Source organism: Trichosurus vulpecula, chromosome 7 (assembly GCF_011100635.1).
Source record: "Trichosurus vulpecula isolate mTriVul1 chromosome 7, mTriVul1.pri, whole genome shotgun sequence".
Taxonomy (NCBI): Eukaryota; Metazoa; Chordata; class Mammalia; order Diprotodontia; family Phalangeridae; genus Trichosurus; species Trichosurus vulpecula.
Window position 1 is genome coordinate 131,405,838 of NC_050579.1, and position 22,376 is coordinate 131,428,213.

At 38.2% G+C, this 22,376-nt stretch overlaps 1 protein-coding gene across 1 annotated transcript in view; it reads left to right on the forward strand.

The window, feature by feature from the left end:
- SAMD3 (sterile alpha motif domain containing 3) overlaps nt 1-22,376 on the forward strand; it is a 61,643-nt gene that overhangs the window by 20,106 nt on the left and 19,161 nt on the right. The window contains exons 4-6 of the mRNA XM_036768990.1: nt 5,940-6,125; nt 6,659-6,743; nt 14,369-14,536. Of these exons, the coding sequence (XP_036624885.1) occupies nt 5,940-6,125; nt 6,659-6,743; nt 14,369-14,536 (439 nt within the window). The remainder of the gene's footprint in view (nt 1-5,939; nt 6,126-6,658; nt 6,744-14,368; nt 14,537-22,376) is intronic.

Below are 22,376 nucleotides of genomic sequence, written 5' to 3' on the forward strand. Positions count from 1 at the left end.
CAATGAGATCTTATCTTCTCTGCATCTTTCAGTCAGTTTTGTGGTAGTCAAGATGTCACTGGCTATAGAATATTGTTTGCAAAATCTTGTCTTTTCCTTTTTCATCACGTATACCCTTTGCAGGGGAGGAGTGGGAGTACGGATTGGGGAGGTCAGCCAGGTGATACAGTGGATAGAGAATAGAGTGCCAGGCTTGGTGTTGGGAAGACATCTACCTGAATTCAAATCTGGCCTCAGACACTTACTACCTATGTGACCCTGAGCAAGTCACTTAACCCTGCTGGCTTCAAGAAATAGCAAACCACTCCAGTGTCTTTGCCAAGAAAATCTCAAATGGGGTTTCAAAGAGTCAGAAAAGAATGAAAATGATTGAACAATAACAATCCTTTTTCTGTGTAGATAAATCCCATATTTAACAGAGATTAGAGTAGGTATGGTAGTTTTTATGTCCCTATAATTGCCTTTTTGGCATCTCTCCCTCTTTCAGATATCTTGAAACTCAATGACTCAGTGCCTTCAAAACTGGGTTACCTCCAGCATGGATATCATCAATGTGTTATTTGATCTTGTCTGTCTGTCTGTCTGTCTGTCTGTCTGTCTGTCTGTCTCTCTCTCTCTGTCTTTGTCTCTCTGTCTCTCTCTCTCTGTCTCTCTCTCTCTGTCTCTCTCTCTCTCTCTCTCTGTCTCTCTCTCCCTCTCCCTCTCTCCCTCTTTCTGTCTCTCTCCTTCCCCTTTTCTTTTTCCTCTCTCTCTCTATCTCATGTTTTCATGTTTTTCTTCTTTCATTCCTTCCTCTCCTAGAGCAATAGAAAAACATAACCTAGCACCCATTCCCAAAGAGCATAAACTCTCAATTCCTACCATGGTACCAGAATAGCTGAAGAACCCAGATCATCTATGATGCATATCTCAAAAACAAGGGATGAGGAGAACATTTTAACCACTGGGCATGTGGACCCAACAGCTAGACTAAGACTGCTGATCTTCTCCAACATAGAGTCTGGGTCTCCACCCAGATCTTTCCCAAGCCTTGTCACAATTCAACAACCTGGAGATCACTTAATTATATATTATGGGATCTCAGGAACATGCTAGGATTTTCAAGTTCTTAGACACTACTACCAGACCCTTGAACTTTCCTCACTTAGAACCTAAATACTGGCTTCATTTTTTTTTCTTTTTCAATATTTTATTGATGCTTTTACATTGTTGTCACTTCACAATACTTCCTCCTCTAATAGAATCCTTCCTTATAATAAAGTACAGTTAAACAAACAGAAACATTGACCCTGTCTGATGTCATGTGCTTGATTCCTCTCATGGAGTACAACACGTCTTTATGAGAGAAGGGATGCATATTTCATCATCTGGAGTCAAAATTGATCATTAAATTGATCTGAGTTTGTCAACTTTGGTGTTGTTTCCATTTACATTAATGTGGATATTAAGGACATTTTTATCTGGTTTCTGCTTGCCGCTCTCTCTATATCAGCTTGTATAAATCTTCACAAGTTTCTCTGAATTCCTCATATTTGTCTTTTCCTATAGTACAGTAATATTCCATTACATTATGAAATATAATTTGTTTGGATATGCCCCAATTGATGGCAACTTGCTTTACTTCCATTTTTTTGCTACCACAAAAAGTGCTGCTATAAATATTTTTTGTGTATATAGGACCTTTTCTGGTGTCTATAACTTCCTTGGGCAATATGCCTGGTAGCATTATTACTGGAACACACTGTATGTACAAGTTCTACAAAGAGAACAATCATTTAAAATGTGGGTCATACCTCTCTGAATGATGCAGGTCAGAGAGGTGGAGATGACCTCAAAATAGGAATGCTTTCATTTTGCCTATTGGAAAACTCAATAATGGATATGACTAGTCCTATTATTTAGTTTCACTGTGAAGCTTGATTTATTATTAATCTATTTATTTATTTTACCTTAGGAAGGACAAATACCATCTGCATGTTGTGTATGAGTGTTTAAAGTTATGGCTGCCAGCATCTGCTGCCAAAGTAGGATTTATTTTTAATTCTTGATGAGTCACTTGTCTTGTGTAACATTAGATTGAATTTGTGTTAGTTGGCATAGCTTGGAATCTACTCTGCCCCCAGAACATCATTAAGTCATTTTTGCTGCCTTTCAAAGCCTTGTAATTGTACACAAAGGGAAAATTCAATTCCTCTGATCTCCACAGCAAGGCTACTATCTGAATAATATTTACTGACAGTTCACATATACACAATGCAGTTCTAGGTATTGGACAGAAATGCTGGAACTACCCTTCATAATCCCTCCCTTGGCATCACTGATATGGGAAATAAGATAAGGACATCTTGCTGAAAGCAGGGAAGAGAAAGCAAATGAGCAGTAATCATGCAAGATTCTTGGGTGGAGGGAGAGGGGATTGTGTTGCTTGTTATTGTCTGGCTTTTATTTGAGTTATTTTTCATCTACAAGGGAGTCTCACAGCAGCTTCCTATTTACCTGGTTCTCCTTTCCCCTTCAGGGACCCCCCCCCCAAAAATGTTCTCTAAATCCCAGGCCCAGAAGATGGGGGCTGGTAAGCAGGGACTAGTGTGAGCTCCGTACCGAGTCCCTCCAAAAACCTATAAAAAATGGCTCTGAACCAATTCTAGAACAGCAGAACCCACAGAACAGCGGAGGGAAGCAGGGCTCCAGCCCAGGACAGCCTGGATGGTCTCTGGGTGAGGTCTATCCCACACGGAGCTGGGAGCTGGGAGCTGGGAACGGAGTGGAGTAGAGCCCAGCCTGAGCGGCGTGGAACAACCAAACTTGGAGTCGGGCAGATGGGGCCCCTAGCGCCCTGAATATGTGAGCTGCGGCAGTTATGAGACTTCTCAACCCACAAACACCAAAGACTGCTGAGAAGGTTAGTGGGAAATGCTGCGGGAGTGGAAGGAGTTCGCAGTTCAGCTTCCAGCCCCGGGGGCAGCGCAGGTGGGGCAGCTACGGCTGTTGCTGCTTCCGGCTCTAGGCCCACCTGGTGGGAGGAATTAAGTGGAGGATCAGAGCAAGGGTGCACAGCCTGCTGAAGATCTAAGCCCAGCCCGGGCTGGGGGTTCTTGGGGAAGGAGTAGTGCTGGTGTGACAGAGCTGCCACCTCCCCCCCCCCCAAACGTGGAACATAGAACTCGTTAGTCTACAAGCAGTCATACCCCACTGAAAAACTCAAGGGTCAAGTTAGTTGGTTGGGAATATGGCCAGGCAGCGAAAGCACACCCAGATTCAGTCTCAGACTTTGGATTCTTTCTTTGGTGACAAAGAAGACCAAAACATACAGCCTAAAGAAGACAACAAAGTCATAGAGCCTACAACAAAAGCCTCCAAGAAAAACACGAACTGGCCCCAGGCCATAGCAGAACTCAAAAAGGAGTTGGAAAAGCAAGTTAGAGAAGTAGAGGAAAAATTGGGAAGAGAAATGAGAAGGATGCAAGAAAACCATGAAAAATAAGTCAATGACTTGCTAAAGGAGACCCAAAAAAATACTGAAAAATATACTGAAGAAAACAACACCTTAAAAAATAGATTAACTCAAATGGCAAAAGAGCTCCAAAAAGCCAATGAGGAGAAGAATGCCTTGAAAGGCAGAATAACCCAAATGGAAAAGGAGGTCCAAAAGACCACTGAAGAAAATACTACTTTAAAAATTAGATTGGAGCAAGTGGAAGCTAGTGACTTTATGAGGAATCAGGATATTATAAAACAGAACCAAAGGAATGAAAAAATGGAAGACAATGTGAAATATCTCTTTGGAAAAACCACTGACCTGGAAAAGAGATCCAGGAGAGATAATTTAAAAATTATTGGACTACCTGAAAGCCATGATCAAAAAAAGAGCCTAGATACCATCTTTCAAGAAATTATCAAGGAGAACTGCCCTGATATTCTAGAGCCACAGGGCAAAATAGAAATTGAAAGAATCCATCAATCGCCTGCTCAAATAGATCCCAAAAAGAAATCTCCTAGGAATATTGTCGCCAAATTCCAGAGCTCCCAGATCAAGGAGAAAATACTGCAAGCAACCAGAAAGAAACAATTTGAGTATTGTGGAAACCCAATCAGAATAACCCAAGACCTGGCAGCTTCTACATTAAGAGATCGAAGGGCTTGGAATGCGATATTCCGGAGGTCAATGGAGCTAGGATTAAAACCTAGAATCACCTACCCAGCAAAACTGAGTATCATGCTCCAAGGCAAAATATGGATTTTCAATAAAATAGAGGACTTTCAAGCTTTCTCAGTGAAAAGACCAGAACTGAATAGAAAATTTGACTTTCAAACACAAGAATCAATAGAAGCATGAAAAGGTAATCAAGAAACAGAAATTGTAAGGGACTTACTAAAGTTGAACTGTTTTGTTTACATTCCTACATGGAAAGATGACATGTATGATTCATGAGACCTCAGTATTAGGGTAGTTGAAGGGAATATGCATATAGATATGTTTATGTATATATAGAAGTGAATGTGTATGTATGTATATATCTATGTGTATATGTATGTATGTGTATGTATGTGTATATATGTGTGTGTGTGTGTGTATATATATAGATAGATAGATAGATAGATATAGATATATATGTAAAAGAGAGAGAGCAGACACAGGGTGAGTTGAAGATGAAGGGAAGATATCTAAAAGAAATAAAATGAAATTAGGGGATGAGAGAGCAACATACTGAGAAAGGGAGATAGGGAGAGATAGAATGGGGTGGATTATCTCGCATAAAGGTGGCAAGAGGAAGCAGTTCTGTGGGAGGAGGGGAGAGGGCAGGTGAGGGGGGAATGAGTGAACCTTGCTCTCATCAGATTTGGCCTGGGGAGGGAATATCATACATACTCAGTTGGGTATCTTACCCCACAGGAAAGAAGAGGGAGGAAGATAAAAAAAAATAAAAGGGGGGGGGATGATGGAGGGGAGGGCAGATGGGGGTGGAGGTAATCAAAACAAACACTTTGGAAAGGGGACAGGGTCAAGGGAGAAAATTCAATAAAGCGGGATGGGTTGGGAAGGAACAAAGTGTAGCTGGTCTTTCACAATATGAGTATTGTGGAAGAGTTATACATAATGATACACATGTGGCCTAGGTTGAATTGCTAGACTTCTTAAAGAGGGTGGCTGGGAAGGGAAGAGGGGAGAGAATTTGGAACTCAAAGTTTTAAAAACAGATGTTCAAAAACAAAAAAAAATGTTTTTGCATGCAACTAAAAAATAAGATACACAGGCAATGGGGCGTAGAAATTTATCTTGCCCTACAAGAAAGGAAGGGAAAAGGGGATGAGAGGGGTGGGAGGTCATAGAGGGGAGGGCTGACTGGGGAACAGGGCAACCAGAATATATGCCATCTTTGAGGGGGGGAGGGTAGAAATGGGGAGAAAATTTGTAATTCAAACTGTTGTGAAAATCAATGCTGAAAACTAAATATGTTAAATAAATAAATTTAAATTAAATTAAATCCCAGGCCCAATTTCCATCATTCTTCTGCTCCTTCCCTAGTAGAATCCTCCCATATGTTAGGAGAGCTTTGTCTCATTGGGAACCCTTGGCCCATGGTCTCTGCTCCTCCAGAATTTTGCTCCAAGTGAGAACCTAACAAGAATCTACATCATATTGTTGTCTCTTGATAGAGAGAACTGGGGAAAGGGATGGGAAGGAAAGACATAGTGTGAATCAAGAACCCAGATACAGGAAAGAATTGTGCCAGCAGAGCCAGCCCTGCTATATATGCAAAGAGTAATAGAATATCACACACCCAAGTGACTTCCCAGTCAGAAGACCCCCAGAAAACAATTGACATCATTGTTGCTTATAGCAAAGATAATGAATGAATGGAATTTATAATGAGAAATGAAAATACCTATTTTAGTTTATTATTGTTTGTTTTGCTTTGATTTGGTTTGGTTGACAGGAAAAATGTGAAACATCTTCTAGCAAGGAACAAGGCACTACAATGGACAAAATCCTATATTTTACCAGACTTCCCATATGATGTCAAATGCATGTTAACTGAGCAAAAATGTCCAGATCACAGCATGAGGATAAGGATCATTGAGTTTTTACAGGCAGACATGACAAAGTATCTGGAAGGATCATTGTAAGTATGAATTTTCTGGATATATTGCTTAAGGGGAGCGTCTGTTCATAATATAGGCTCTAAATCATACAGACTTGGCTCTTTTCAGTGTTTAAATGATGAATTGCTGAAGCATTCAACAGCGCCTGTTATTCAAATGTCTATTCCCATTTGTTCCTAATAGGACTATAAGGAGAGAAATTTGAAGAAACATAATCACAATCCATCTGCTATTATGCAAATCCCAATTTTGCTAAAAGGAGGGAATACAAGCTTATTTCTGTTAATGACCTCTTTGTAGAAAGGGTTCTTGCTCAGGTTAATCTAGATCAGAAGTGTCAATGCTGAATCAGATTAAAATCTAATTGGGAATTGTTTAACAAAAGTAAAATACCACATAAGGTAGATAATGTTAATTTGTGGTGTTCTAAGCCAGTATGTGGTTGCAGGTATCCATACTTGAGTTTGACACCACTGTTCTAGATGACCTTTGTGCTCCCTTCTAACTCAGTGATTCTTTGAAATCATTTCTCTTTGACATCTTGTTTGAGCAGGTACCCAACTACCCAACAGTACAATGATGTTGTCAATGCCCTTCTTCAGGCATACCCATTTCTTGATGAAGATGGCAGTGGTTTTGTAAGTATCCTCAATGATATAACTTCTTAACCTTACTTGTTGTTCAGTCATTTTCCAGTAGTATCTGACTCTTTGTGACCCCATTTGGAGTTTTCTTGGCCAAGATATTGGAGTGGTTTTCCACTTCCTTTTCCAGCTTATTTTACAGATGAGGAAACTGAGGCAAACAGGGTTAAGTGATTCATAGGGTCACACAGCTAGTAAATGTCTGAGGTCAAATTTGAACTCAGGTCCTCCTGACTCCAGGCCTGGCTCTCTATCCCCTGAACCACCTAGCTACCCCTAACCTTATTTAACTTTAATTAATTCTGTGCCTATGTGTAAGAATTTAGTGGAGATATGTATAACAGTCCTGCCTCAGACACACACTGGATGGGTGATGCTGGACAAATCATTTGACTTCCCAGTTGCTTTAAGCAATTTTCTAACAGAAGGAGCCAACCTGCATTGATAGAAGGAGTTTCCTCCCCTGGGAGTCTCCTATGACAATGAAATCACAGGTCTTGTTCCTCTGCCTATGTTCCTATAATAGTAAGAGTTAGTAGAGAAAATTTGGGAGATACACAGAGAAAAAGAAAACTATCCTTCCTATTTAAAAAAAATACTAATTTTGCATCATTTTCATCATTTCTCTGTCTTTATCAGGTTTTCTTGGCCTCTTGATCTTCTTTCTTGCCTTCTAATTGGCCTCCAACATAAATGTTTCCTTTAGACTAGAATGCTGCCCTTGGAGTAAGGAAGTCCTGCATTCAAATCCTGCCTCAGACAATCACAAACTGGTTAAGTCACTTAACCTCTCACAGCCTCAGTTTCCTCATCTTACAATGGGGATAATAACAGCATCTACCACAAGGGGGTCATTGTGAAGTCCAAATGAGATAACAAATCCTAGAGTGCTACATAATTCCCTTTCTTTCTCCACCAATGAGCTTTAAAGATTAGTTTGTATACTCCTTTAAAAAAAGAGGAGGGAAGCCTGAGGACCTAGAAAGTTCTACACTAAACATTGTTTATGGTCTAGTTCAGATGCCTAGATCTAGAATCCTAGAGTCCTGATAGTCATTGTTTTTAAGTGTGACCAAAATGGCCCGTGATGAGGAAAGAGCAAGGGACTTGAAATCAGACAATCTGGCCCTGTTACTTAGCCCAGTGACATTTAAAATTTTTTTCAGTTAACCATAGAAGGACCAATGGTATCAACTTACATAACAATGTTATTAAACTTTTTACTCAAAAATCAAAATTTTCCTTCTATTTTCTTTGTCTTATAGATTTCAAAAAAAACTTCCCTGCATCAATTGACACAGGTTGTTCCTTCAAGATATTCTTAAACTCTGAGCCTTCTTTAACAAGCATGTGTCTTCTCTCACTCTCATCTCCTTAAAACAAATGTAGCAAAGCAAAACAAATTACCTCATTAGCCATGTCCAAAATGATATGTTTCATTTTACTATTTAAGTCCATCGCTGCTCCATCAGAAGGTGACAAAGTACTTCATCATTGGTCTTCCAGAATTGTGATTGGTCATGGCATTGAGCAAAATTGTCAGCTCTTTCACAGCTGTTTGTCTGTTTGTCTTCACAATGTTGCTGTTATTCTATAAATTGCTCTCCTCCCTTCACTCTACATAAGTTCACACAAGTCTTCCCTCATTTCTTCTGAAACTGTCTCATCATTTCTTATGGCCCATCAAAGAGTACATTGATTTTAAGCAAATCACTTTCCTAGGCTTCAATTAAACAGGCATAAAAATGGGAATCATGATACTTAGAATCGTAGAAATCGGTTTTAAAGGGACCATCAAGGCCATGTCACCCAAACCCCTTTATTTTAAAGATGAGGAAACTAAGGCCAGAGAGTTTAAATGATTTGCCTGAGGTCACACCAGTACAAAGTGGTAGAGATGAGATTTAAACCCTGGCCCTCTGACTTGAAATACATTGTATTCTCTCAGTTATTCCTTCCACCTTGGGGATGCAGAGTTCTTTCCATGCCAGATAGTATCCCTTGGTCTGAGGTGGTGGCCATTATTTGTATAGCTCTTTAAGGCTCAACTTCTGCTTGGTTTAATGAATATCAAAGTCTGAATCTTCATGAACCCATTGAGGGTTTTCTTGGCAAAGACACTGGAGTGGTTTGCCATTTCCTTCTCCAGCTCATTTTACAGATGAGGAACTGAGACAAACAGAGTTAAGTGACTTGCCCACAGTCACACAGCTAGAAAGTGTCTGAGTCTGGATTTGAACACAGGTCTTCCTGACTCTAACCCTGGTGCTCTATCCACTGCACCACTTAATTTCCAGTTGAAAAGCATAACTGATAGTTATTTATCATAGAGTATATTTTGCCCATTTGTGCCTTCAAAAAGGTTTGCTGGTGAAGAGATGAACAAAATTGTTTAATAAACTATAGTCCATACATGGGCATAAATGTTGCAAATTGAAACATGCACAAGTAGATAGTTGCCAAAAATTGTTCTGTAAATGGGTCCAAATTTCTATCATCTTTCTTATGCTGAGACTGGAGGCAGTGGAAATGTTCTAAGACTAGGAATAACATGAAAATTTTTCTGAATGTTCAGCGGCATGGATAATTTCAATGTGCTTAGAGAATGCATACAAAAGTTCCATGGGAGACTTTCGTATACCTTCTCTAGCAGAACAGTATGGAGATGGAGAAGTCATGAGACACTAGCAGGATAGTTCCAAATTGGTGAATTTGCCCATCAGAGGCATCGCCTTTTCGCTGGCTGTCTCCTAGATATGGAATGCTTTTCCCCGCTTCATGTCTGCCTCCTGGCTTCCCTCCTGGTTTCCCTCAAGACTCAGTTCAGATTCTATTTTCTGCAAGAGGCCTTTTCCAATCCCTGCCCCCAACACATACCCTTTTGCTAGTGCCTTCTTCCCTTCTGAGATTGCCTTCCATCAACTCTCTGTATATCTCATATGAACTTATTTACTATGAGTTGTTAGACTCATGTGAGCTCCTTGAGGAAAAAGACTGTGTTTTTATACTCTTTGTATCCCCAACACTTAGCACAATGCCTGGAACACAGTAAGTGTGCTTAGTAAGTGCTTGTTGACTTGATGGGCTTGTGGCACTTCTTCAGGATTTCATAAGACCTCTAATCTAATCAGTGGGAAAACACATGTTCTAGGACAGATCACAACCGCTATATACCTTAGTAGACAGTGTTTGTGAGTTGCTGCAGTCAGAAATAGGTATCACCCTGCTGATTTGCCTTTTACCAACAAACTTCTCTGCCCTTGCTTAGGGATACAAGCACGTGGTTTGTCTCCAGGCCCATACTCAAAGACTTTCCAACTTGGTAGGAATTGCCAGAGCTTGTGATTGGCTGAACCTAGAACTACCTCTATGATGAAGAATCATAGAATCATAGATTTAGAGCAAGAAGGCACCTTAAGAGGTGGTGCAATGGATAGAGCACTGGTCCTAAAGTCAGGAAGACCTGAGTTCAAATCCAGCCTCAGACATTTACTAGACTCTAGGCAAGTCACAACAGCTGTTGTGCCTCAGTTTCTTCAAAATGGGGATAATAATAGTAGCTACCTTGCAGGGTCATTGTAATGATCAAATTAGATAATTGAATAGCACTTAGCCCAGCGTCTGGGACAGTGTTATATAAATGTTAGCTATTTTCTTATTATTCCTACTATTATGTCATCTAGACCAGTAATTTTAGAGGTGAGGAATAGGAGACACAGAGAAGTTAAATGAGTTAGCCAAGGTCACACAGCTAATAAGGGTCTAAAGCAGAATTTGAACATGGTGTCTTCCTGACTCCAAGTTTGGCACCCTATCTACTACGTCATACTGCCTTTAATGAAGACAGGCAGCCAGTCAACAAGTATTTATTGAGCAATTAATTAATCAAGCAATTACTTTGTATTCCTAAGTACTGTGCTGAGGATGTAAAGAAAAATAAAACCAGTCCCTGACCTTAAAGAGTTTACATTCTAGTGGACATTTACCAAATACTTGTTGACAAATTCTTAATGCCAATCAATCAATAAACATTCATTAAGTGCCTGCTATATATTAGGTATTGTTTTAAGCACTGGAGACACAGAGAAAGGCAAAAGACAGTTCCAGCTAAAAATAGGTAAACAACGGCATACAAACAAGCCATATACAAGATAAATTGGAAATAATCAATGGAGGGAAAGCACTAGAATTCTCTGTCCCCTCTGCTGAATTGTCCTCCAGATCACACCCTCTAACTGTAAGGTTCTGTCCTAGGTCCTCTTCTCTTCTCCTCCTATGCTATTTTACTTAATGATCTCATCAGCTCCCATGGATTTAATTACTGTCTCTGGGATGGTGATTCTCAAATCTACCTATCCTGGCCCTACCTATCTCTGCTGACCTATAATCTCTCATCTCCAACTGCCTTTCAGCCATCTTGAATTGGATGTCCAGTTGCCATCTTAAACTCAAATGTCCCAAACAGAACTCATTATCTTTCCCCCAAATCCTCCCCACCCCACTTTCCCTATTGCTACAGAGGATAGTACCATCTTCCCAGTCCCTCAGGCTTGTAACTTAGGAGTCATCCTGTATTTCTCACTATCTCTCACCCCTCCCCCCATATCTAAGCTATTGCCAAGACCTGTTGATCTCACCTTTGCAACATCTCTTGAATACACCCCATTTTCTCCTCTGATACTGCCACCACTCTTGTGCAGGCCCTCATCACCTAACACTTGGACTATCACAATAGTCTGTTGGTGGGTCAGTCTGCCTCAAGTCTCTCCCCACTCCATTCAGCCACTAAAGTAATTTTCCTAAAACTCAGGTCTAATTATGTCACTACCTGACTCCCATACTTCCACTCAATGAACTCCAATGCCTTCCTATTGCCTCCAGGAGCAAACACAAAATGTTCTGTTTGGCATTTAATGTCCTTCGTAACCTAGTCCCTCCTACCTTCCCAGTCATCTTAGACCTTACTCCCCAAAACATACTCTGATTCAGTGACACTGGCCTGCTAATTGCTCCATGAGAAAGACACTCCATCTCTCAGTTCCTGGTATTATCTTTGGCTTTCCCTTGTTCCTGGAACACTCTCCTTCCTCTACTCCAACTACTGACCTTCCCTGGTTTCCTTTAAGTCCCAACTAAAATCTCACCTTCTACAGGAAGCCTTTTCCAAACCCTCTTAATTACAGTGCCTTCCATCTATTATTTCCTATTTATCCTGTATATAGTTTGTTTTATGTATCTTTGTTTGCTTGTTAACTCATACGTTAGATTGTAAACTCCTTGAGGGCAGGAACTATCTTTTGCCTCTTTTTGGAATTTGGAAGGTGATAAAGACCTGCAGGAGGGTGATGGCAGTGCCAGGGGAGAGAAGGGGACATATAGGAGAGATGTTACAAAGGTAAAACCACAGGTCATAGCAACAGATTGAATATGTGGGGCTTGGGGGGTGAGAGAGAGTGAGGAAGGAGTAGAGGATAACATCTAGGTTTTGAGCCTGGGTGATTAGAAAGATAGTACTACCCTCAAGAGTAATAGGGAGTTAGGAAGAAGGGAGGGTTTTGGGGGAAAGGTGATGAGTTCAGTCCTGAACATGTTGACTTTAAGATATATATGGGTACCTTTGCTTCTTTTCTTCTCCCTCTCTTTTTAGCTCTCTGCAATCTGGCTTCCAACTTCATCATTCAACTAAAATGGCCCTCTCTAAAATTACTAATGATTCCCTAAATGCCAAATCTAGTGACCTTTTCTCAGTCTTCATCCTTCTTGACCCCTCTGCAGCCTCTGACACTGTTAATCACTCTCTTCTCCTTGATAATCTCTTCTCTCCAGGTTTTCATGTGGTGACTCATACTGAATTTGTGCTTTTTCTGTTTGGACCAAAAAATTAACAAATTGAAAGAGTCAGGTTGAGAAATAGAGATAATTCTGTTCTTTAGAGTTAATTTCCTTTACAGTTGCTTGCTAGTATACTTCCCATTAAGCTCAAATTGTCTGCAAATCTTTCAATCCTCCAACAGAAGGCTGAAGACTTCATTTTAAAAAAATATTTTATATATATATATATATATATATATATATACATACATATATATAATGTACCATACATATAAGATATATATATGATATTATAAGACCAAGCATGTTATAATAATTTATTATGGAGTCTTTTGAGGGGGCACACTGAAATTGGACCCCTTTAATCCAGTGCTGCCGTGTTGGAAATTGAATTAGATGACTTCTAAGATCCCTTCTGGCCCCAAATCTTTGATATGTGATACAGCTGTGAAGGGAGCTATTTCACAAGCATGAAGGAAGTGCTCAGCCATTTCTAATATAATAGCCAGGAATCAACAACTCGATTAGACCTAGAGATAAATTTATCTAGACCTGTTTACAAGATACCATGGCTATATTTTGTTTCCAAATGGAAACAGAATTGGTAGCAAAAACTCTGTCAACTGGACTTAAGCAAGGTGACCAGGAGCAGCCTGTTTTATTCTAAACCATAATCAGTCTATCTCATCTGCACTCTATACTGCAAAAAGAGAAATACAAAATCTCAGTTGGTAAAGACTTCAGGGGGGCATCTAGTCCAACATATAACTGAACCAGAATCTCTTCTGCAGTATGCCCAGCTGATCAGCTTTTTATTAAAGACCTTTAGATAAAGGAAAACCACTATTTCTCAGTTTTAACTCATTTCACTCTTCTAAAAAGTGATTTTCCCCACATATTTTTGTAGCCTAATTCTGTCTATCTGCATCTTTCACTTTTATATCCTAGTTCTTCCCTCTGTCCCTTTGGACAACCAAATCTAACTACTCTTTTTTATGACAGTCTTCTGTGTGTGTGTGTGTGTGTGTGTGTGTGTGTGTGTGTGTGTAAAATACTCCCCATTCCTCACCCACATACAGACTTAGAGTAGATATTCCCAATTCTTTCAACTGATCCTCATGTAGCATAGTCTCCAGCACTGTCACCATCTTTGTTGTTCTCTGAAACTCTCCAAAGTGTCAGTGTCCTTCCAAAAATGTGGTGCCTGGAATCATATACCCAACATCCTACATGTGACCTAATCAAGCTATAGTAGAGCAGGATTCTCCTGTAGAAAGCAGGACATTAGGAGGAGCCTGGAGGGTTGGAATTCATAATGAAATCATATACCTATGTTGGCCCAGTTACCAAAACAAAACAAGGTAATTACATCCTGAGTTCCAGACCTTTGGTTTAGTCCACTGGACCACATACACTTCCTCTTCTTCTTTAAGAGGATAGCAAAATGAAATCTCAAGCTGTGATAAGAAACCATTGGAATCCATTGCAGGTCTGCTCACCCATTCTCCCAAACATAAAATCTCAACATCACCATGCTGTTAGTTATGTTACCCAAAAAGGTTTCCAAATGATGACAGAAAAATGTTTTTTGAGAATTGTTCAGTTTCCCACCTTGAGGACTTTTAGCCAAAGACCAATATCACTTCTCCCCTAAATCTCAGCAAACGAATGAAGTATGAAAATGTCTCCAAAGGCAGAACTGACAGTACAGTGAGATCTCCTAGTTTATGGAGGGAAGTCTAAAGCCTCATGGTGAGTAACCAAAGAATATCTGTTACTTTATGCAGTTTCTGTGGAAACGAGCACTCAAAGACCGCTTCAAATACGTTCGGAGACCCATAGAAGATGATGAGCAGGTGATGAGGAACAAGTGTAAATTTGGCCACAGAAAAGGACAGACAAGGAAATCTCTCACAGAAATCAGGTGTGAAGAAATTCAGATTGTCCAGATAAAAGTAAGTTGGAACATCCTGGCATCTTTCATGTGTTTCCAACTTATTTGAAAGTTGTATGACCTTCCTGAAATACAAGGCGTGGCTAAAAAATTAATGTACCTAATTTTCTTAAGTAACTTGTAAGTTGGTTTTGAATGCAATCTCAAGAATTTCAAAATTACTTTGAGCCAAGGCAGCATTGTTTGAATATATGTATAGCCTCTGAAGGTACAGGCATTAAAGCATGACTCTTTTGATGTAGGCCTTCTGGTGAGGTAGTGTGACACCCTGTTAAAAAGAAAAGTATTGGACTATCAATCCTGAGACCTCAGTTCTAGTCCTGGATCATAGGTAGATAGATAGATAGATAGATAGATAGATAGATAGATAGATAGATAGATAGATGGATGGTTAGATAGATGGATGGATCGATGGGTGGATAGGTAGACAAATGGATAGAAAGATGAATGGATGGATGGATGGGTGGATGGGTAGATAGACAGACAAACAGACAGACAGACAGATACATAGATAGATGGATAGTTAGACAAATGGATAGATAGATGGATAGATGGATGGATAGCTAGGTAGGTAGGTAGGTAGATAGATAGATAGATAGATAGATAGATCAATAGATTATTTATTAAGCACTTAGGTGCTGCCAGGTACTATGCTATACTGGGAATACAAACAGATAGTTTCTGCTCTTAAGGAATTTACGTTTTAATGGGAGGTGCTGGAAAGAGACAGGAGATAGAGCAATGGGTCGAGAGTCAGGAAAATTTGGATTAAAATCCAGCCTTAGACCCTTATTAGTTGTGTGACCCTGAACAAGTAACTTAATCTCTACCTACCTCAGTTTCCTCAACTATAAAATGGCAACTGTAATAATAGCGCATATTTCCCAGAGTTGTTGTGAGGATCAAATGAGATAATATTTATAAAACATTTAGCACCGTTCTTGGTGTATAGCAGACACTTAATAAATATTTGTTTCCCTTCCTTCCTTCTTTCTTTTCTTCCTTCTTTCTCTTTCCTTCTTTCCTCCCTCCTGCCTTTTATCCCTCCCTCCATCCCTTCCTTCTTTCCTTCTTCCTTTGTCTTCTTTCTTTCCCTTTCCTTCTTTCCTTCTTCCCTCCCACCTTTCATCTCTCCTTCCCTCCATGCATCCCTCCCTCCCTTTCTTCCTTCTTTCCTTTTTTCTTTTCTTCCTGGGAAGTGAGAGGAGGTATGGGAGGAGGAGAGAACTCAAATAAGGTCATGGTGAAGAAATTGCTGGGAAAGTTCAGTTTCTTCAGCTGTGAAAGGGAGATAGTAATATTTGTATTACCTATCTCACAGGAGTGTTGTGAGAGGGAAAAACTTCTCAAATCTTTAAGTTTTATACATATGTCAGTTACTGTCATACCACCACAAACTTCATCCCTAACTTTAATACAGCATCAAACTTCAAATCCTGGATTAGCCTCAAAATTCCTTGTCCTCAAAGACTTCTTGTTAGATTTGCAAATTCTTTCAACTATGGAAGAGAAGTCTGCCTGCTTCTGCTTTGTTATTCCTAGATTGAATGTTCCTAAGAGGTAGACATCACATCTACACGCTCTGTACAGGGCTCAATCCAGTGTCATAACCAACACAGCATTTTGGCAAAAATGTATGTTTAATGCATATTTAAATTTAAACAGCACATTTGACAGTTAAGATTAATTGGAGTTGTATTTTTCTTTGACCAAAGATATGTGATCAATAGAAATGTGCTCTGGGTTTAAAAATGGAAAATTTCCACGCATTTTGAAACCAACTGGGGAAAAATGGAAATTTGGGGGGAAAGAATTAAACATATGCAGCTGAGCTTTTTAAACACCTGCTATTTTGTTAGTTTGGGAACATAAGGGTATTACAGGGAATTTGGTTCAGCCATAAAATTATAATGTTTTCTATATTAAATTTAGAAGTGAAGCTTATCTAGGCAAAACTCACAAATTTATGATGAGAATTTACTTTTAAACAGCTTAAACTTTTGCTGAAAATGCTGAAAAGTGATCTAGGATCTTCATGCTTGCTAGTTTTTTTGAAACAGATAAACACTTAAGTCAGTCAAGCAATAATCATTTATTAAGTGCCTACTAGGTACCAGCAGAATTTATCTTCATTATTGTAAAACAAAGACAATTGTTTTCTGGACTTAATCCCTTCCATAGGATGAAACAAACTTAAAGATTTACATTACAGGACCATCCAGAGAAGCAAATTTAAATCCTGGTTTCCATATTTCCTGACTGTGTGACCCCACCTACCCCCTTTTAAAATGATTCAGGATGTTAACTTTTTTGGAAAAGAAACTAAAAAGAAGAAAAGGAGAAAGAAATTTATTTCTACTCCTCCTCCTCATAATAATGATAATCACTACCATACAGTTTACATATTATTATTATTATAGAATAGCTAATATTTATATAATACTTTAAGGTTTGCAGAGCACTTCACAAATGTTGTCTCATTTTATCCTGAAAATAATCTTGGAAAACAGGTTCATTTTACAGAAGAGGGAAATGAGCCAGAAGTTAAATGACTTGCCCAGGTTCACAATGTTAGAAAACATCTGAGACCCGGTATGAACTAGTTTGGATCTTAAGTATTGTATGGTTCTTTTAATTCTATCTTTTCAGCTAGATTGTAAACTCCTTGAGGTCAGGAACTAGGACTTTAACTTCTATGTCCTCCACAAGTGCCTGGCATCTCAGAGGTAGGCTGCCATGTGAGTCTCAGCAGAACCTGTGCTGACTTTAATTGTGTGCTTAGACTATCAGAGTTTACAAGAATTTCAGCTTGATCCTTTTATACCTACACACATTATAAACCAAAAAAAAAATTAAGAGTAGCTGAAAAGCACTCCTTTTTTGGAGTAATAGAATCATGGGATCTTAGAGCTGAAAGGGACCTTAAAAATCACCTTTTTATTTTTTACACCGGACAGCTAGGTAGTCCAATGGATAGAGCACCAGACCTGGAGTCAGGAAGACCTGAGTTTAAATCCAGCCTCCGATATGTACTAGCTGCGTGACCCTGGGCAAGTCACTTAACCCTACTTGCCCCAGTTTCCTCATCTATAAAATGAGCTGGAGAAAGAAAGGCAAATCACTCCAGTATCTCTGCCAAGAAAACTCCAAATGGGGTCACAAAATATCAGACAGGACTGAAAACGGACTGAACAAAGTTTTATAGGTGAGGAATCTGAGATCCAAAGACATGAATAACTATGTTAAGATTACACATTTTGTAAAGAAGCCTTTCCGTCATGTAAACATCACATTAACTTGAAGATAATTTTTCAAAATAACTTGAAAAAAATACAAGGGTCAATCTTTCAGTGCCTTGATTCTGCTTCCAAGGCTCAGTCTGGCAGAAAGAAAACGAGGGAGAGAAAGAAAACAGTCTTAGAACAGTAGGCATGAGGGGTGAAAGGTGAAGAAAAATTAAAAAGAAACAGATGGTAAAGAAATAACTTTTAAAATACAAACATGGTGTTTACTTTAGCAGGTCTCAACAGTGACAGTTTTGATTGACATGGGTGGGAATGAAAAAATAATGGAAATAGAAAAGGCATGTATTAAAGAAAGGCATGGAAGGATGGGTTTTTATAGAATAACGTATGAAAAATAGGCCACTGAATGTTCACATTACAAGTGAATTATTCATCTTTTTGTGAAACTTAATCATTCCTTCATCAAGCACCCACTGAGTTGGTTGAATGTTTTTCCAGGACATTATCTCTTCGATCTCCATGTTTATATGTATGCTTGCACTTGCATACACCAATTCAACTACTTTGGTTATATAACAAATTATTTTATTGTTACATCAAACTGTGAGCAACATTTTTAAAGGAATCATAAAATAATTCTGTTGTTTTGGGGAAAATGTAGTGACAGATTGTTGCTGTTAGACGAGTAAGGACTGTCAAATTGTTTCTTATTGATTTAGAGTGATACATTTTAACAAGGTAGACCTTTAAAAGCAGAAGAATCAATCTGTTTAGATTTTATTAGTGTTGGTCATGATGAGATCATATGATTAAAGAGGGAATCTAGGAAGAGAGATTGATGAGTTTGTCATTGCCTGTAAATAGTAAGATGGAATATTTAAGTGAGAATATTTTATTTTGTGAAAATGCACAGTTGTTACAATTGATTCATTAATTCCACAAAGTGTATCACACAAAAAGTACTGGAGAGAGAAGGGAGAACATAAGATAAAGACAGTGCTGCCTATCCTCAAGAAACTTGTAAACTATGTGGTTGAAAAAAGAGTACACATCTTGACTACTCATAACATAGGCCCTACACCATAGTCCAACAACTCTTCCTAGAGTGATGAAGCATGGAGTGAATGAAACAGGAAAAATGGAATTAAATGTTCTAATATCTCCATTGTTAAAGATGTTCAGTGTCCAATAAACTGGGTATGCAATTTAAAAACTAGAAAAAGGATAAATTAAAAATCTTCACTTAAATACCAAATTGAAAATTCTAAAAACTAAAGTTTAATAATTCTAATTATTAATTAATTATTTAATAAAATTGAATGTAAGAAAACCACTGAATTAGTAAATAAAACTAGAAGTTGGTCTTGTGGGAAAAAGCATAAAATAGATAAATAATTGGTTAATATGTTCAAAAATAAAAGAAAATCAGATTACTAGTATCAAAAATTAAAAGGTTGAATATCCTAAGAAAAGAGCATTAGGACCAGACGGACTTACAAGTGAATTCTACCAAACATTTAAAGGTCAACTAATTCCAATATTAAATAAATTATTTGGAATAATAAGCATAATATAAATGATAAAACTCCCTTTATGAAACGAATATGATGCTAATACCTAAATTAGGAAGAGCAAAAACAGAGAAAATTATAAACTAATTTCATTAAGGAATATGGATGCAAAAATTCTAAATAAAATACTAGGTAGGAGACTACAACAATATATCACAAAGGTTATTCATGGTGACCAAGTGGGATTTATACCATGATGCCAGGGATGGTTTAACATAAGGAAAACTATTAACATAATTGATTATATCAATAACAAAAGTAACAAAACTTTCGACAAAATGCAACAATCATTCCTATTAAAAAACACTCAAAAGCATAAGTATAAATGGATTTTTCCTTATAATGATAAGAATTATCTACCTAAAATCATAAACAAGCATTATTTGCAATGGGGATAAGCTATAAGCCTTCCCAATAAGATCAAGAGTGAAACAACGATGCCTATTTTCACTAATACTATTCAATATTGTATTAGAAATGCTAGCAAGAGCCATAAGAGAAGGAAAAGAAATTGAAGGAATCATAATGGGCATGGAGGTAATAAAACTATCTCTTTTTGTAGGCAATATGATGATGTATCTGGAAAATCCTAGAGATTCAACTAAAAAGTCAATTGAAACAATAATTTTAGCAAAGTAGTAGGATAGAAAATAAGCCCACATAAATCATCAGCATTTTTATGTATCACCAATAAAATTCTATAAGAAGATATAGTTAAAGGTACCCCATTTAAAAATAACTGTAGAATGTATAAAACACCTGGGAGTACATTTGTCAGGACAAACCCAGGCTCTGGAGGAGAGAGCGAGGCTGCTGACTTTGCACAGCCCTCCCTCACTTAAATCTAATTCACTTGCAAGTCATGGCATCACCTTCCTGATGTCATGGTCCTCTTTGAGAATGAAGGACAAACAACAACTAAGTGACAAAAGCATTATTAAAGTTAGGTTTCTCTCTTCCCCCTCCCCCAATATCCAAGGATACTATAATATTTGTTATGGTAATTAAGCTAGTTGTGAATTTGAAGGAAAGTCTGTGAGTCAGTTTCCCCATCTGGTATAATAAAGACTTAAATGGAATAGGGCTGGGAGAGAAAAGGTAAGATCATTATCTACTTTAAAGTAAGATTGTTAAACAGAAGAGAAATAAAAACATTAAAAACTTTCAAAATTGATCCTAGATCTCTAGTATTTGGAGCAAATTTCCTTCATTGTGGGCAAGTAGGTATTTCCATAGACGTGAGCTTTCACATCTATAAGTTGAGGGGGTCAGACTAAATGGTTGTTAAGGGCCCTTCCTCTTCTAGGTCTATGATCTTAAGACCTTAAGGATCTTAGAAATTTCACTGTGCCTTAAATATAGCTTACCATAGAATAAAACATTTCTTAAGTTCCTGTTGTATACAGTATACTGTACTAGGGAGGTATAAAATTTAGATAAGAACATGATCTCTGGAAGCTTAAAACACTTTTAAACAAAGATAGTTGTAATGGTGTACTGTGTTTTTCGTTATGATGTCTAAAAGGGAAGGTAATTTTGGACCAGGGAATCATGAATGGTGTCACAGAGGTGGTGGTATTTGATGTGTGTTTTAAAAAATAGATAGGAATTCAAAAGGCAAAAAGGGCAGAGGGCATTCCAGGCATTAGATATTTTGTAAACAAAATCCCAGAAGGTATGTAATAGTTACGGGACCACTGTAGCCCAGTTTGACTGGAGTATAGATTGCATGGAAGGGAATAATATAAGTCTGGAACGGTAGAATGATGCAATTTTGTTCCCTTGCAACCACAGCAAAAGCTAATAAAAACTCCTGCAAATTTTTGAAGGTATAAGGAATCAAAATATAAAATGAATCTCACATTTAGGATGGATATTCCACATGTCAAACTTTACTTTGGAGGGGTATGAAGTAGATAGGATAGGAAGTAAAGTAAGTTCCTTCAGGGCACCAAGGGGTGTACTTACAAATGTTTAGCAAGTCGTTCTTTGCAAAAAAAAATAAAGTAGACATGACACACTTTTAAGTTTAACCTACATTATCAACATTTTCTCTGTCACTTTCTTAAGTCTAGAAATCAGCAAAACAATAAATCAAGTTCTAATTTGTAGTGTGTTCATTTTTGCTCACACTATAAACGCTCACACTGAAAATTTAACCATCTCTTGCTAATGGTTGAGCTGGCTTCAGCATGACCCATAACAATATTTTACACTTTCTTTTTACTAGCCCAGCCCCTATTACCTTGCAGCTAGCACTAAACACAATGTAGGGAAAATAGACTATCATTAAAGTATTTATTGCTAGATTCACTACCTCAACCAGCCAACCACCATCACTACCCAATATTGATCTTGCAATTCAGGTGCCCCAGCATCTTTTTTATTCTACAACTGGGTTATATTTTGACCCCCCTAACTCTGAAAACCAAGAAAACAATTGTGCCAGACTAATTTGTTTGGATTTGAAAAGGAAATAGAATTTTGATTCTGTGCAAGCAGCTATTTTCAACACAGCTGAATGCTAAGAACATTACTAGGTTCCCCTGGATTTCTGTTACAGTATGTATTGCTTGTTTCTCATAGCACCCAAAGTGTAATGATTTATTTTGCAAATACCAATCATTTTTATGGCCTTTCACACAGAAATATTTCCTGTGGTGTAAAATTGAGCAAGGCAGCAAGAGAAGAAGAAAAAATCTTGACAGTTAATTGCATTCTGTGTGTAAAGCAATTACTCCTATCAGCAGGTGGTGGATTTACTAATACTGAAAAGCGTTAAAAGTCAGCTGTGGGTTTAGAAATAGCAGTGTAATTTGAATGGGGTACCCCACCTTGTGAAAGCATATATACTTGTTTTTCTAAAGAAGGGCTAAAACACCTAGCTTACCACTTTGCTCAGAAATTGTTAAAGGTTACAGAGTGAAAAAAAATCATTTATGATCTCCCTTTAGTGGAGGATGGAATGAGTATTGGAGTGAGAGAGGAAGTCCTAAACAATACTGTCTGACAAATTATTGGAGGA